Here is a 16,795-nt window from a genome sequence, read left to right as displayed (position 1 = left end):
AGGTGCGCCGGAGGTGAGGAAAAGAGGAGAGAGGGAGAGAGAGGTAGAAACGTTGGGGAAGGAAGATGAGGAGGTTTTTTGTTTATGCTCTGATACCAAAAAGAAGAAGTTTTGGGTTTTGGCTTAGTCAACCGAGAGCCAAGAACTACATTTATATACAAGAAAATAGTACAAAGAAAGGAAACCACATCAAAGAAAAACAGGAAGTATGTCAAAATTTACGTGATCCCATTATTACGGGGATCTTATCTACGTGATCTCATGATTATAGGAATCTTACATAAAACGCATAATAAAAGATTAAAAACAACTAATAAAATAATAATAATAATAATACTAAAGATATTTCAACAAAGTATTTGTTGAATTGGATTTATTTTGTGATGACTATGGAAAATCTCTCTCCTCATGAATTGGATTCCTTTTTTAAGTTTCAATCTTACTATGTATCCACATGTCGTATTATTGAAGCATTTTGCCTGAGATGAAAATATAATGTGGAAGTATCATATATACTTCTATTTATGTAGCAGTTTGACTATGGAAAATCTCTCTCCTCATGAATTGGATTCCTGTTTTAAGTTTCTATCTTACTATGTATCCACATGTCGTGTTACTGAAGCATTTTGCCTGAGATGAAAATATAATGTGGAAGTATCATATATACTTCTATTTATGTAGCATTTTCTTTATTTCATAGAAATATAATTGATAAACTTGATTATTATACTTCAAATACCACTTGGGCCAATCTCAATTTAAAAAGGGCGAAAGGATATTACAAAGGGCCTGTTTACTAATAGGAAGTAATTTCTGTTTTCTACTGTCAACTCTGAAAAAGTAGAAATAAAAGTAAAATTATGTTCAGTAAAATTGATTCTGATTTCTAAAAAGAGAAAGTGAAATCAGTTTTAATGAAGAAAGTGAAAAGTGACTTTTTGATGCTTTCTATATTTTATGCACTGTAACGGGAAATTGATTCCTACACTGTTACCACACGGGCCAATGTTCATCCTAAATAAGTTGTGCGTGAGTTGCTGTCTCGTTTATAACATCTTCTCTCTTCTCTCTATGCTTGCACTCAATTTACCATGGACGACACAACCGAAGGCTTATAGTTGTTCTTTAAGGCTTCTCATTTCGAACCCACCATATCTCCATCTGCCCAAACTCTTCTACCCATCAAATTTAAGGGATTTATAGATCCTCGCTCTTCCGATTCGTACACCGCCAAAGACGGCAGCGTTGATTCGAACAAGCACGCCATCACCGACGAGCAATGACTCCTTTTCCCTCTCTTAAACCCCAATATTGTACAGGATCCGACGCTGTTTCGGTACACCACCGGCATATCCCAAGCCTCACAACCACCGGAATCCATTCGGAGCTTGTCGTTCCTTGCTGCCTGCGCGCATTTCAAACAGTGCTCGACATCTTCTTCACTGCCTAACAAACCCACGCCTGTTGCTAGAGCCTTTGCGTCTCTATTATTAATCACCATAATTGAACCCAAATCAAGGCAAGCCACTTCTGTAACACCTACAGTGGAATCTTTAATTTCTTTGATCATCTTCTTTAGTATTGTACTACCATTTGTGACCACCCAAATTGTGGATGCTTGGGAAGTATTTGAAACCACCCAACTTGAGGATAAGTGGGAAGAATTTGAAACCACCCCAATTGAATGCAATTTGAATTTGATTTGGTAGAATTCAATCTGGAAAGCTAATGTCACATATGGAGAGCATAAAGAGAGTCTATGTGTTTACCATCGGATGCGAAATTGGGGTTGGGGCTGATGGGTTTACTTTTCCTTTCATTGTAAAGGCTTGCGCAATGATGGGAGAATCTAAAATCTGTAGGAATGTTAATACTCATGTTTTGTATTAGGGATTTGAACACCATCTTCATGTGATGAATGAACTGATAGGTATGAAGGAAGGTTGTGGGTGAAATGGGTTCGCCGCGGTAGGGTTGGATATGGTGGTGGTCGGATATGTGGTGCTCGCCGTCGCCGAACACAATTTTGTTGAAAGGCGTCGCCGTTTCAATCCATCTCGTCGTGCTTCGTCTTCTTCGCGAGGATTGCAAAGGCACGACTAAGATTTCAGCTTTTTTTAGATTCAGAAATATAATAGGAAAGCAAAATTAAAATCAAAATTATTAAATTTACTTTCTATTTTTTACTTTCAAAATAGTAAAAATAAAATTTTCTTATTAAACATCATTTTACTTTCTATTTTATCTCAAAAAAGTAAAATTATGATTTTACTTTTGAAGAAAATAAAAGTAAAAAAGTGAAAGCGTTAGTAAACGGGTCCAAAGCCTTATCCAGGTGTTAAGCTACTTTCCAAAAAAAAAAAAAAAAACTATTACTGACATAGAGAGATCACATTCCATAACATCTCGAATGATAGCTTTATAAAGGGGGTGACGAAAATACTGCTAAAGAAGGCGGAGGAGGAGATTAATTTGATGAAGAACTCTGCATCTATCCTATCTTTTGACTCATTGAAGGCACAACAGGGATCATTACCAGCCATTGATACCTTGGTCCTTAATGATATAATGGCTCGTACAATGCCCAATCATAATGAGTTAATGAGTATCTTCCACGAGTTTCTTGCTCACTCTTCCATGGAAGCCACTGGCCAGAGCTTTGAGCACCGACGAGATTCAAATTTGAATTATCCCCCCATCTCGCCAAATGTGACCACCCCACCTATCACAACATTGTTCACCTGTCCCATCAGCCCCTGTACTTTGTCAGGAAAGATAAATAGTTCTCCTCAGAGCAACCCCAGTGCACACATTGTTTCCCATTCCACACTTTATATAAAGTGTGTAGCCACATCATCAACTTTATATAAAGTGTACAGCCACGTCAGTATTTGATTGTACACTTATTTTAAAGGTTTCAAGTTCTTGTTGTGCACTCATTTTTTCATTGTACACTTTATTATATTATTATTTTTTAAATAATAAAATAATTTTCTTATTATTATTTTTTTCTTAACAATTTTATTCTCAACAACTATATTACTAACGGCTATAATTGTTTGCTCCGATTTAGATACAAGATTTTAAATATATATATATATATATATATATATATATTAAAAAACAATAATATTACATATATATATATATATATAAGGAAAAAAAAAAATAGTAAACATTACAATTAATTGCCCCTTTTTGCATAACGCGCCATAATATTTTATCTTTTTCCTAACGGCTATATTCCCAATGGCTATATTATGTTTGTCTTATTCTAACGGTTATATTATGTTTGTTTTTTTGTTAACGGATATATTCTGTTTGTTTTTTCTTCAACAACTATATTCTCAATGGCTATATAAACCACTCATTTGCTCATTTTTTCAATTACCAAGTCCACTTCTTTACATCTTCGAATTCATTTACTCTTCTTTGAGTCTTTATCTTTATTATAGAAAAAAAAAAAAAAAATGGCTTCATCATCACAATCTATTCCAGTGTCCAGGTCAATTTCTCCATTAAGTTCCTTTTCATCTTCTAACGGGGAAGATTTTTTTGAAGAACGTCAGAAAAGGATGAATACAGTGATGCAACTGTTATCGCCTGAGAAGGTAAAGGCATTCTTTCGACGTTGTAAGAGAAGGTATATTAAACATGATCGAGAGGAAGCAGCTTAACAGCTATTCCAAGATTATTTTGCTGAAAATCCCACTTTTCCACCCGAGATGTTTCTTAGACGATTTTGGATGCGCCGAGAGTTGTTTATTCGCATTTTAAATGGTGTTACAGCATATGACGAATGGTTCATCCAGAAGCCTGATGCCCTCGGTCGTACGGGTTTCACCCCTATACAGAAGATGACAGCTGCAATACGTATACTCGCATATAGAATTTCAGCAGATCTTTGTGATAAGTACATAAAGATTTCTGAAACCACTGCGGTTGAAAGCTTGAAGCGCTTTTGTGATGCTGTAATTGTGGTGTATGTAGGGCGCGTAGTACCAACGCACACCGAACGAAGAAGACATTGCACGTCTGCTTCGAGAAGGGGAAGAAAGAGGCTTCCCAGGTATGCTTGGCTCTATAGATTGTATGCATTGGGTAATGGAAGAATTGCCCTACAGGGTGACATGGCACAGACAAGGGAAGAAATTATAAGCCTACCCTCATATTGGAGGCGGTTGCATCGAAAGATCTGTGGATTTAGCATGCTTTCTTTGGTATGGCTGGTTTAAACAATGACGTGAATGTCTTAGATCGTTCCCCGGTATTCAATAGCCTGATCAATGGCACAATGCCTCCGATTAATTACGAGGTAAATAGGCATCGACGTACAATGGGGTATTACTTATCTGATGGTATTTTTCCCAAGTGGGCAACTTTGATTCAGACCATCCCACACCCAACAACTGTGAAAGAGAAATTATTTCTAAAAAACATGAAGCCGTTAGGAAAGATGTTGAACGAGCATTTGGTGTGTTACAGATCAAGTGGGCTATAACGCAAGGACCTGTGTATTATTGGGATAAAGAAGATTTAAACAAGATAATGAGAACGTGCATCGTATTGCATAATATGATCATTGAAGATGAGCGTGGATACATTTTGCAATGGACACCTCCGCCGGATGAGCCAATATCCCTCCCACAATACATTCGAAACCCAACAATGTTGGCGGCACACATTTCCGGTCGTTTTAGAAAAATTCGTAATAGAGCGGATAATGCTGATCTCAAGAGACATCTGATGGAACATTTGTAGAATCAATTTGGTAATGAAGATGTTTAAATTTGGTGTAATCGAATAAAATGTAATTTTTATATTATTATGCGAATTAATTAAATCAGTACGTGGTGAAGATGTTTAAATTTATTAATCGAATAAAATTTTATTTGTTATATTATTATGCAAATTAATTAAATTATTATGTAATAAATAAATAAATAAAATTGATAAGTCAAAGAGTACAAACTTTTTTTTTTTAAAAATAATTAATTAAATTATTATGCAAATTATATGACTCTTTTTATTTATTTACAAAAATGACTTTTTTTAATTAATTAAAATTTAACTATCTTTTCATTAATTAATTAATTCAATACACATACAATAATTATTTTACACACCATCATACAATATCATTTTATATCATTATCTCACACATGGCCCACACAAGACCCACTGCGCCTCCACTTCAATCCTTATATGTGAAGAGCTGAGTGTGTAATATGAGTTGGGCCCACTAGTGTGTAATCCGCATAGGAGAGCAATTCATTACACACAAACACACATATTGTACACTTCATTGATGCGCTAGGGTTGCTCTCATTTCTGTGACAGTGCACAATGACCCGTGTTTGACTTCCACTTTGTCAGAGAAAATAGCTTCCCCTTCATCTGATGGACAATGCACATCAATCAAGCAATCACCAACCAGTTATACTAGAACTAGATATTGGGCTGATATTGCCCAACAACCTCCTTCACGGCCATCTTCCCAAAGAATGGTGTTATAATTTTTTGAGCCCTCGGAGGATGATTGCGGTGCTGTGGTGAGCCCTCAAAAAGAAGTTGAGCAAGAAGGAAATTCCTTTTGGAAAGGGGTGATAGCAGGGAATTTCCCCACAAAGAAACCTCCTTTTAATATGGTACAAGAAGCTGCAATGAAGCTTTGGAAAGAAAAAAAGTATGGTACATATACTATTTTAGATTTGCAAATGAGCTTCAGCTTGATCACATTCTAGCATCAGGGCCTCGGAAGACCAATTCACTTGCAGAAATGAAAGCCTAACCTGGTGTAAGACAAACAAAATAGTCATTTAGTGCATGTTTGAGTCAAGTTTTTTAATATCCCACTCAAGTTATGGACTGCTAAGGGCCTAAGCCACATTGTTAGTGCACTTGGTAAACGACCTCACGCTAATCAAGCTACTGAAGGCATACAGAAGCTGAAATTTGCTCGCATTTGCATGGAAATTGATCTTAATTTTCCTCTTATCAATTCCTTCCCTTCGAGAAAGGGTGATGGCAAAACTGTCCAAATTCACGTTGAATATCAAAAAAGGGTTCCCAAATACCATGTTACATGTAAAAATGTAGGGCATACTTCTTCCATATGTCCTTTTAGCTTGGTTGTTGCCTCTCCTCATCATGATGTTGCCAACCAGACTGCAGCTATGTGGGAAAAAGGTTGTTAGAAATAAGGGTTCATCCATTGCTTTTGCAGACGAGGGGCTCAACCATTCCCCTATGTTCAGCTCCCTAATGCTGTTGTGGATCCTTATTCATCCTTCTATGTTCAACTACCTATTGCAGATGCAGATACTCTCAATGCTCAGAGGCAGGATAAGTCACCTAGCAGAAGCCCCAACCACAAATGGTCATCACCCCCATCAGGGAAGCTCCCACTGCTACAAACCAAACAACTTGCTAGAACACGTTTCAGAAGGATGGAGTGGAAAGCGTGTCAATTTCATTGCCCATCACAAACCAGTTCACACCACTGACTATTGTTCGGAGAAACCTTTGTTTCCAGTACTGCTAGCAAGTCTAATTTATATATAGGACGAAATAATATTCTGCAGCTCCAGCTACTTAGGGAGCATGTTCAAGCCCCTAATATTCCAGGTAGCAAAACTAACCATTAAGGTGGGGTTTAGAGATAGCTCTCAGATGCCCTAAACCTTTTAAAGGTAGAACATGCGTAGGGAGAGACCTATTCCCTTCAGTTTGCTGCCTGCCTTCTTATTTCCCAATCTCTCTTTAGATGTAGCAGAACTTGTTCGACTTTGTGATAAGGATGATGAGGTAGGCATTGACTTCTCCGCCTCTGGTTCTGGCCCTGCATAAGATGAATCCACGAACTCCTTAACATAAAAAAGACCACTAAAAAATATAATTTTTGTATCTTGAAGTAAAAAGTTACGAAGACCATAACTAATACATCTCTCACGTATTCAATTAAGTTCTTTAAATATATATATATATATATATATATATATATATATATACATACTTGTTATTATTCACAATCTGTTATTTGTCCAATTTGTGTAGCACTCCTTGAATTAGATTCTATTTGTTCAATGTTTACATATTTTCACAAATAAAATTTAGTAATTAATTTTTATTATATATTTTCTTAAAATATATTATTTGTGCTACAAAATAAAAAAAGATTTTATTTTATTTTTCACAAGAATAAACAAGTCTGTTAGTTGCATTTTAGGGTTAGAGCAACCGGTATGGATAGCTTTTTGCTAGTAAATGAGTTAGTATTGCTAGCCTTTGAATTGGTATAATGCTAGCTATTTGTGGGACCCAGAAGGAGAATAGCAAAGTACATCGCAACTGCTAACAATAACATTTCGAGCCAAACACTGCAGAACGGCTCTCTCTTCTTTTTATTTTTATTTTTTTTTGGCCCACAACTGCTCGGCTCTTTTCTTTTCTTTTTTCTTTTTTTTTTTTTTGTTTTGTTTTTTTTTTTTTTTCTTTGGCCCACAACTGCTCTATCCTATTCAAATATATAATAAAAAAAATTTCTAAGTAGTTGAAAAAGTAGCCTTTTTAAAAAATATAAGCAAAAATAATAAAATAATAGATATCAATTAACCCATACCGTGACTAAAAGATAGCAATATATAATAAAAAAAAAATTCAAGTGGTTGAAAAAGTAACCGTTTTAAAAAATACAAGCAAACAAAAAAATACATAAATTTTTAATTTTTTTTACTCAAAAAATATTAAATGTATTAAAAAAGTACAACAAAAAATAATAAAATAATAAATATCAATTAACCCATACCGTGTTCAAAAAATTGCAATATATTGTTGCTAACCACATAAACACAATTGCTGATGTGACTAGCAATCCAACAAAACTTTGCTAGCCTGTATGGCTAGCACTATACCACTTGCCCTTACAGATGTTTTGAGAGAGAAAAGTTTTTGATTATCCATTTTCATATATAAATATAAATAAATACATAGCATATATTTATTATAAAAAAATAACCCCTAATTTTGTTAGTTCTATTTAATAGATGGTGTATATTTTCCCCCAATAATTAGGTGGTAATTATAAGAAAATAGTCTAATAATAAAATCCCAGTGTTAGACTCCCATTCCTTTATAGTAAATTTTTGAGTGACAGAAATAATAATAATAATAATAATAATAATAATAATAATAGATGGTGTAATTAGGCAGTGTAAATTTTTGTATTTGTTCAGAATTTAAATACGCTGTGCAGGAGCGAACATTAACACGTGTAAACCGCCTCTACAATATTTGGCTAAATCTAGAGAACGACCACATATATAGCTCACATTTCTCTACACCATCAGCAGTCTCTCTCTCCGAATTATCCATCACTCTCTCTCTCTTTCTAAAATTCTATATCTCTGCATTTTTACATGGCGCGTTCTCTCTCTCAAACCCTAATTCGCACCTCCAACCCCTCTCTCTTCGCCACCAAATCCCCACCAACCCCTCACGTATCTCGCATCGCAACCCTCCGGAATCAATCGAGTCAGTCCGGTAACCCCCAAATTGGGGATCCCAATCTCGTCGATTCCGATTCCGAACAGCAACGCGAGGCCTTGGCGGTACAGAGGATTGAGGACGCGATTCACCGAATCATCGCCAAGAGATCGGCTCCTGATTGGCTGCCGTTCGTCCCGGGATCTTCGTATTGGGTTCCGCCTCGTCGACCGTCATACGGGATCGCCGATTTGGTTCAGAAGTTGGCGAATACGTTGACTGAAGAGGAGGTGATGTCGTTGACTAACGTTCGTGGGTGGCCTTCCTCGGCCTATTTCGTCAGTGGTATGCTGCGGCTCATTTTATTATGCACATAAACCCATTTTGTCAGTGATATATGATTTTTTGATTTTGATTGAATTGATTAATGTGGAAATTTGCTAAACTTTTTTGATTAATGTAAAATTTAACTTCTTTATTTATTGTCCAATTCGATGTTGTTCAAAAGCTCCACTTGATATCCAAACCAAGTTTAAGAGAATTGCGAAACATGCTTAAGTTCTAGTTTTCTAGCGTTATGTATCAATGGGTCTCGTTTAATGATAAACTTTGTTTGGATTGTAGGTTATTATTTCTGCATTGCATAGTTTAGGTGCAAGTATCTGGAAAAAAAATCTTTCAAAGTAACGTGCTTGTGCTTGTTGGAAGTTTTGTGTCATCCATTACAATTGATATAAATTTGTGATATTGGGCAGTCAAGCTGGTGTAATAAAGCTTGACATAGCTCCTAGGGCTGTAATGCCAATTGATCAATCATTATATTTTTCCATATGTTGCATGAATGGGGTCACCTTAATTTTCTTGTAGGTGCCAAGAGTCCAAGACATCGTAGAACTTTTAACACTGATGAGATATCTATTTTTCTTTTGCGTTGGGTTAGAGTAGTTTTATACCCAAATTCCACCGTTTGCACTCCAAAACGGATTTTTGATACACTTGCACTATGGTCAGACATGTAATTTCTTTGGGCTGTTTGCAGTTGTATGAGTGGCCAATTAAGATGTAGAAGGTGCCGGACTAAATTTCATTATTTGGGCAATTTATAACTATGGTTTTGTGACATGGGCAGGAATTTCAAGTTCTACTGATTTTTTTTACATCTTTGATGAAATGTGACATGATCTAATTTTCTTCATGCCTCTTTCTTGCTCAATTCCAGATGCAACTCCCCATCCAGTGGAGGCAGAGACAACATCCAGAAACACGTCACAAACTGAGGAGGATGATGATGAATGACAATTCTGACAAAAAAATGCATCTCGGTGAGTGGAGTTCAACATTGACAGCTGTATTATAGCATATTAACTGATGTTCGTGTGACCACTTTCTTTTTGTAATATTTACTGGTTTATCTGGACAGAGATTGGATGAGAGAGGCACTCTTTATATTATACAAATCAAAGTTTAATACTTGGTTATATATTTAGCAATCACGATGATATTGTAGCAAGAACGTTCTCTTGAAATGCATGTCTTGTTTATTAAAAAAGGAAAAAATCTTTAGCTGTGACCAACTGATTATTGTTCCAGTAGCAAGTCTACTTATGGTAATCGAATAATCAATTACCTGTATATGGTAATTGGTAAACTTGTAGAGAAACAGCTATAAGCTGGAGCCTAAATGTAAATGAATGTATTTGTAGAGGCCATATAAAAAAACAAGTGTGTTAAATGATTGAAAAATGTGTTTTGGAACATCGAAATAATATGCCACAGTTTACTGAAAAAAAAAAAAAAAAAAAAAAAAAAAACCATTCTAAGCCAACATATCACACACTATGCGGGGACCAACTTATGAGAGAGAGTTTCCAAAACTCTCAGATTCGTGTGTTCTAATTTTGTCTGCAAATCTTTTAACAAAATGGTATATCATATTGAAATGCAGAACTACAGTGACCAATCAAATAGATTATACGCTGATGGCCATATTCTCTTTCAAGTCGAACATAATTAATCCTACTTGTATCCTCAGTAACAAAGAAAATGAAGATAAGCAGAAAACAATGCACTAATAGTCTAATATATACAAATACACAAATTTATGTATGAATATATATTACAGGAAGATATAAGAACAAAATATTGAATTTAGCATAAATCTCAACCAAAGCAAAGATCAAAGATGAAAAACTTTCACAAAAACCCGAGATTTTCATATGCCAAAAAGTATGCTTAGTTTGTTTAAATATATACATGTGTTTATATTTTGTATATGTATGTGTATTTGCAAATATATATATATATATATATATATATATATGTTTATGCCTCAAGACTGGGGAGAGAGACTGAAAGAGTCATTGAGATTGAGACCGCTAGACATTGACAGAACAGTTGAAAGATGCAAAATGAGATTTCAAAAACTTTGGATGAATATATTATATACATGAGGTGTGTGGGTGTTATCGAGTAAGCTAAGGAGTGAGTATCTGTTACTGGCGTAGGCCCTTTCGTGACCTGACATGTCCATGGGACATTGGATCATTTAATTCAGTTATTCATTATCTTGAGGGGAGGGGTATGGAATCTTCATTCATGACCACCCTGTTTCCAAGGCCAACCTTTTTTATCATTCAGTTGCATTGCTTAGATGTCAAAATTCTTGTCAAATGATGCATTAGCACAACATGTGCCATGATCATACTAGGGTAGGCAAGTGTATTATGGCAATTTTGTGATTATTGCTTTAAAGCGTCCTGTGCTGATTTATGTGGCGTGTTTCTGGATGTGGTGGGCTGAGGAGAATCTCTCGTACGATTTTCTGTTGTTTATGATGGAAATTCTATACTTGAGGACCATGTCATTCGAAATATGACTAATTCTGTGTGTATGAAACCAGGGTGGTTTGTAGCATGGCATAACTGAAATGTGGATCCTTTGGGTTTTTTGGGAAATGGTTAAATCATTGCTTCATTGTATAATTTTGTAGGATGATGTAAAGAGTGACATTTAACCTTTCTGCCAAAACAGATTTGAGTGGTCTAGATAATGTTCCAGCAACAAAAGCCTTTAAGTATCACTGATGATATCTCAATGAAACCATACCAAATTGGACATCATATTTCTGAAGTCTTGTCGATTTTCTTACCCAATGACAAGTTTAGCGTAGCTGATAAAATAAAAAAAATAAAAAAAGGTACTTGGTTTCACTATAACAATTTTATTGTTATGGTTTAGTTGCTGCCTGTTTAACACTTGTATATTTTAATGTGGCATAAGAAGGGAAAAAGAGGAGAAGAAAATTTTAGTTACGTGTTACTTAGTACTAGTAGTTGATACAAAAAAGTACTTGACCTTGTTATAATGATTTTATTTTAATGGTTTAGCTGCTGTGATATGCAGGCTGATTAACACTTGTATATTTTTTATATGGCACAAGAAGGAAAAAAGAGGAGAAGAAATGTAGCGATGGGTAACTTAGTGGAAGAAGCTGTACAGATGCAACCTGACCAGCGAGGTGGAAGACATTTCTTTAGTCTATGGCCTTAAAAACAACTGTGTTATTAATTCTGTTGTCAAAAGATATGTTGTTAGCCTGCAATTTGCACTATATGATATTCAACCATGTTGTCCTATTGCTATTTCTTGTTGATAGCCTCTGCTGCTTTTTTTAGTATGCATGTACATAATCGTTATCCTATGTGCATGTAAATAACCACTCCTAACGTTTTTTTGGTAGGCATGTACATAATCGTTATCCTATATGCATGTAAATAACTACTCCTAATGTAATTTTGTATAATAGATGTGGCCTCTTTGTGCGGAGTGTATGTTCAACTATTAGACTTGGTTTTGCAGTGACATTATCAAATTTGTGACTGCACTTGGGTGGGGTGTTAGAATTGTCGATGCATCTTCTCTTTTGTAAACCCCTCCATTTCCACTACTTATGCAATTCAGTCTCTCACTGAGCGACGACCTCTATGGGCAGGAGCAATATGCTATAGGTAAAGTATTACACTTTTTTATCACACAACGCATTTTAAAGTCGTGAACGAATTAGAATTTCAAAAAATAAAGCGTGTTTATTCTAGACTAATATCAAAATGGGCGACTTCGTAGGAAGTCTAGCTAGGGGTACAACTTAGGCGGGCTAGCCCAGCCCAACCAGAGTTCAGCCCATAAATTTTAAAATCTGGACATATAAATTCACAATTCGGGTTTAAGTCGGGTTGGGTTTTTTCAAAACCCAACCTTATTCGGTTTGGGCTAGGTTCAACCCGAATCCAACCCGAGAACCCAAATGAAATATTTCATAAAAAAAAAAAAAAAATTTAAAAAAAAAAAAAATTCCACGACAAACACATATCACAAACCCTAACTTTCTCTCTCCTCATCCTTCGCTAACACTCTCTCATCATCCTTCTCTTCTCTTCTCTTCGCTAACTCTCTCTCTCATCATCCTCTCTCTTCTTTCTGTTTCTCTCTCTACGGCCATTCATGGGCGAAGCTTGAGAGTTGAGAGGGGGCGAAGCTTGAGAGTTGAGAGGGGCTTAATTTTTTTTTTTTTTTTTTCTCCTTTCTTTCTCTTTCTCTCTCTTCTTTTTCTTTCTCTTTCTCTCTCTGCCGCCGTCCATGGGCGAAGCTTGAGAGTTGAGAGACAGCTGCTGAAGCTTGCGAACGGCGAACCCGAACTGGAACAGCGGGCGATGAAAACTGAAAGATATGGGTTTTGATTTTTTGAACAATCTGAAATGATATGCCGATTTGGGTTTTGATATAGGTAATAGGTTTTGAACTTTTGATTATTGCAACAGATAGATAAACTGAAATATATAGGTTTTGAAATTCTGATTCTTGTAGATTTAGTACCTTGCAGTTGCAGAGAGAGAGAGAGAGAGAGAGAGAGAAGGCAAGTTCAGAGTTGAGAACGTGAAGAGAGATGGAGGCGGCGATTGGTAAGGCTGAAACGATTTGCCCCTAAATATATATATATATATATATATATATATATATATGTAATAATAATAATATAATAAAAAAAATATAATTAAAAAAAATCTCAACCCGTCAACTCGACCCAACCCGCCCGAAAAAATTCAGTTCGGGTTATGACTACAACCCATGTTGGGTGTAATTCGGGTTGGCCCAACCCAACCCGATTCGGATTGAGGTTGGGTTGGGGCTGGGCTAGGTTGGGCCAACCCAACTTGCAGTCCTAAGTCTAGCAAGGGGCAGTTCAAAGCGAATAATATTGTGGTGTTGTTCTCACGGGTGATTGTGACGCTTTGGGCAAGTGTAATGTGGGCGCTGGATCCGGACTCTGTTTTGGGTGAATTTTGTTTTGAACTTCTTTAATTTTTCGTTATCTATGTGCTCGATAGCGCTCATAACTTTCTAAAAATTACGATTTTACCTTTAGGGCTAAACTTATCCCTTTTCTTTAATAATAATAAAAAATTTGCTTCCGCATTTTGTTTCTTTTTTGTTCCGTGGCTTCATGGGAAGTTATGTTTGTGTCTTAGGAATGACGTACATCACTTGAGAATTTGTTTGCATGTGAAATGATCATTTTGTTATTGGGGATATACTTGTTCTATTTTTACCCTTCTGCTTCCGCATTTGTTTTGTTTCCGCTTCTGCATTCCAGATCCGTTATTGGGTCAACTTTCAGGTCGCATTGACTATCCGGGTTTGTGAAAATTCGGAGCGTCATAGGCGGGCGATTGTGACGCTTTGGGCAAGTGTAATGTGAGCACTGATTAACGGGCCAGTGGTCTAGCGGTATAAGTCTTTTACTTTCTAAAAATAGATTAGGAGTTCAAGTCTCACAAAAGACGTGTGTGTGAATACCAATTAGGAGAAAGAAGTGTAATGTGGGCACTTGCACATTTTAAAAGGCTATGAATTTATTAGAATTTTAAAATTAAGCGTTATTATTACGATGATCTCCCTTAAAGCTTTTTGTCTGGTTGAATGAAAAACAAATAATATTATATATGGTGAGGGTGAGAGGTTACGCATCGTCAATAAGTGTCAAATTCTTCTTTACCAACTAAAATCAATCAACATTTGGTACTGACACGTGGCTAGCCGCGTGTTGTTTCTTCTGTGACGGTGTAAGCACTAATTTGGGAGGTCAATATATCTCGAGTTTGTATACCTGGTAATGTCTGTTGTGTTGGCTCAGAAACTACCCATTACAATGTTGACCGTATATTCACTTCGGATTTGCACAAGATTGTAGGAGTATTACAATAGGAAATGAGGTGTGTTGAGGACTATAAAATGAGAATGGCCCGTGAGACTTTACTTTTTAATACTAGTATTTCTTTATGTCTGTAAAGCAGTGATGAGTCGATGAAGCATGTAACAGCAGACAAGTAACAACCACTTTAATGCACTATGATACTCTACTCTCCCATTACAAGGATTTTTATTTTTTGTTGTGTGATATTTCTTGAATGACGGAAATATATATATATATGAAAACTATAAAATTTTCTTATTATTTACAAAATTTATCGACTAACTCCCTGGATTAAAAAAATTATCACATTATTCTCTAATCTTTTATAAAAACTATCACATCAGCCCTTTTTAAGTGGCCGGCTAAAACTAACTGAAGAAAAGCATGTGAGAGTCAATCCTACCCTTTTAATTACGTGACTGAAGAAAAGCGGGTGAGAGTCGATTCTACCCTTTTAATTACATAATGACTAAATTGCCCTTATAACACACTGTTCTTCTTCATTGTCATCCTCTTCCTTTGCTCTCATGGCACAGAGAGGGTTTCATCGTTATTTTAACTGACAAAAATAACACTTGGTCAATAACTGACAAAAATAACACTTGGTCAATAACTGACAAAAATAACGCTTGTGTTTGATCGTTATTTTAAAGCAAAAATAGAGAAATCAGATAGAGAAAAAGAGGGTTTGGATTCAGGTGTTAAGAAGTTGACGATGAATAATTTGTGGGAAATCAGGTAGAGAAAGAGAGGGTTTGGATTCAGGTGCTGAGAAATTGACGATGCTTGATTTGTGGGAATTCTGACACCGGCGGCGGCGCTACCACCACCAATTACCTATTTCTCCAAAATCAGTCATCAACCATAAGTCACACACAACCCCTATAGCAGAACTGATTTACTTTGCCGGGTTCGGTCATAGTCGAAGGCAAAATTAACGAGGCATCAGAGGTATTGGAAGAAAAATACGGAGAACAATAAGACCAACAACGGCTGACATATCTGCTTCAATTCTTCTTCTCTCTCTAAACATGCCGAACCCTAATTTGGAAAATATATAAATTATTATATATATAACTTAGATATGTATTCCTTACGAAAAATATATAAGTTATACGGATTTATTTCTATATGTTTAGGGTCGTGATACGCAGGCAGACAGTTTAGACCGATCTCCTAGGCAGAATCTAGGTGGCTTATTACGTGGCAGTCCAATTGTCAAAGTTTTGAAATCTTTTCCTCACTTCCTCTCTTTTTCTCTTCTCTCTAAATATCAGAGAACACCACCCAAACCCAGAAGGACAATGGTGCCCTCGTATCAACAAACCCATAACACCTGATGCATCAACACTTTCTCGTCAAGCCCCGACCGTGGCCCGCCCTCGCCGGTCTCGAAGCTGTATTACCGGCAAGAAACAACGAGAAACGGCAAGCTGAACGTTGAGATTGAACTGACCGATGAAGCGACTGAACGGCGGTGAAGAGGGCGGCGGGATTGTTCGGCGAGCAAGGAAAGATGGTTCTGGGGTCGATACTCAATTAGTGAGCTAGACCCAGAAGAGAGCTTCAATACTGGCAGCGACGACGATGATAAAGGTCTGAACGGCGAGAAGCGCGGATGGACAGAACCGGCGAACAAGAATAAAAATAACAGAATTGGCAGCGAACACGGATGAACAGAACGGCGGACGGCGGTCTGAAGGCGACGGCAAAGTGTTCGGCGGTGAAACAAGTTTGAATTTGTGGTGTCTATGGCCTGAATATGTATACATATATATTGACCAACAGTGTATGCTCCATTGACAACCGGAAAAGCTTAAACGAAGACGAGAGAGGAAGTTCAGGTAGATCAAAACCAGAGTAGAGCAACACCGGACCTAATTTCAACTGACCCAACCGCGTAGCACGAAGCAACCACGACTAAGCTCAATCCGACGAGCCCTCAAGCAACGGCGCGAGCTCTCAAGCCTCGGAAAAACCCATATCTGTCCGGCAATCTCCATATTAACACCGGACCCGTGTTAAAATGTTGAAATGAAAAATAAAAAGTCTACAATGAAT

At 36.6% G+C, this 16,795-nt stretch overlaps 1 protein-coding gene across 3 annotated transcripts; it reads left to right on the top strand.

Moving 5' to 3' along the window:
• Window positions 1-8,328: 8,328 nt before the first annotated feature.
• LOC132282630 (uncharacterized) lies at window positions 8,329-12,157 on the top strand. Of its 3 annotated transcripts, none has more exons than XM_059784372.1 (3): window positions 8,329-8,829; window positions 9,704-9,806; window positions 11,927-12,157. In XM_059784372.1, exons 1-2 carry the CDS (start codon window positions 8,418-8,420, stop codon window positions 9,778-9,780), a joined length of 489 nt encoding a protein of 162 aa, XP_059640355.1. In that variant the 5' UTR covers window positions 8,329-8,417; the 3' UTR covers window positions 9,781-9,806; window positions 11,927-12,157. The 3 variants fall into 3 exon arrangements, with proteins under 3 accessions (XP_059640355.1, XP_059640354.1, XP_059640353.1); XM_059784371.1 differs by having other exon boundaries at window positions 11,924-12,157; XM_059784370.1 differs by having other exon boundaries at window positions 11,887-12,157.
• The last annotated feature ends 4,638 nt before the right edge of the window (window positions 12,158-16,795 follow it).

This window comes from Cornus florida, unplaced genomic scaffold (assembly GCF_030987335.1).
Source record: "Cornus florida cultivar Cherokee Brave unplaced genomic scaffold, ASM3098733v1 CherokeeBrave_3.0.0_Hap2_Chr11, whole genome shotgun sequence".
NCBI lineage: Eukaryota > Viridiplantae > Streptophyta > Magnoliopsida > Cornales > Cornaceae > Cornus > Cornus florida.
Note: the sequence above shows the minus strand (reverse complement) of the source record. Positions and strands in the feature narration are given on the sequence as shown.

Excerpts from the sequence above, each read along its gene's own strand:
- LOC132282630 (XM_059784372.1), top strand. The coding sequence starts at position 8,418 with ATGGCGCGTTCTCTCTCTCAAACCCTAATTCGCACCTCCAACCCCTCT. Across the intron at positions 8,830-9,703 it reads CTCGGCCTATTTCGTCAGTG|ATGCAACTCCCCATCCAGTG; the intron begins GTATGCTGCGGC and ends GCTCAATTCCAG.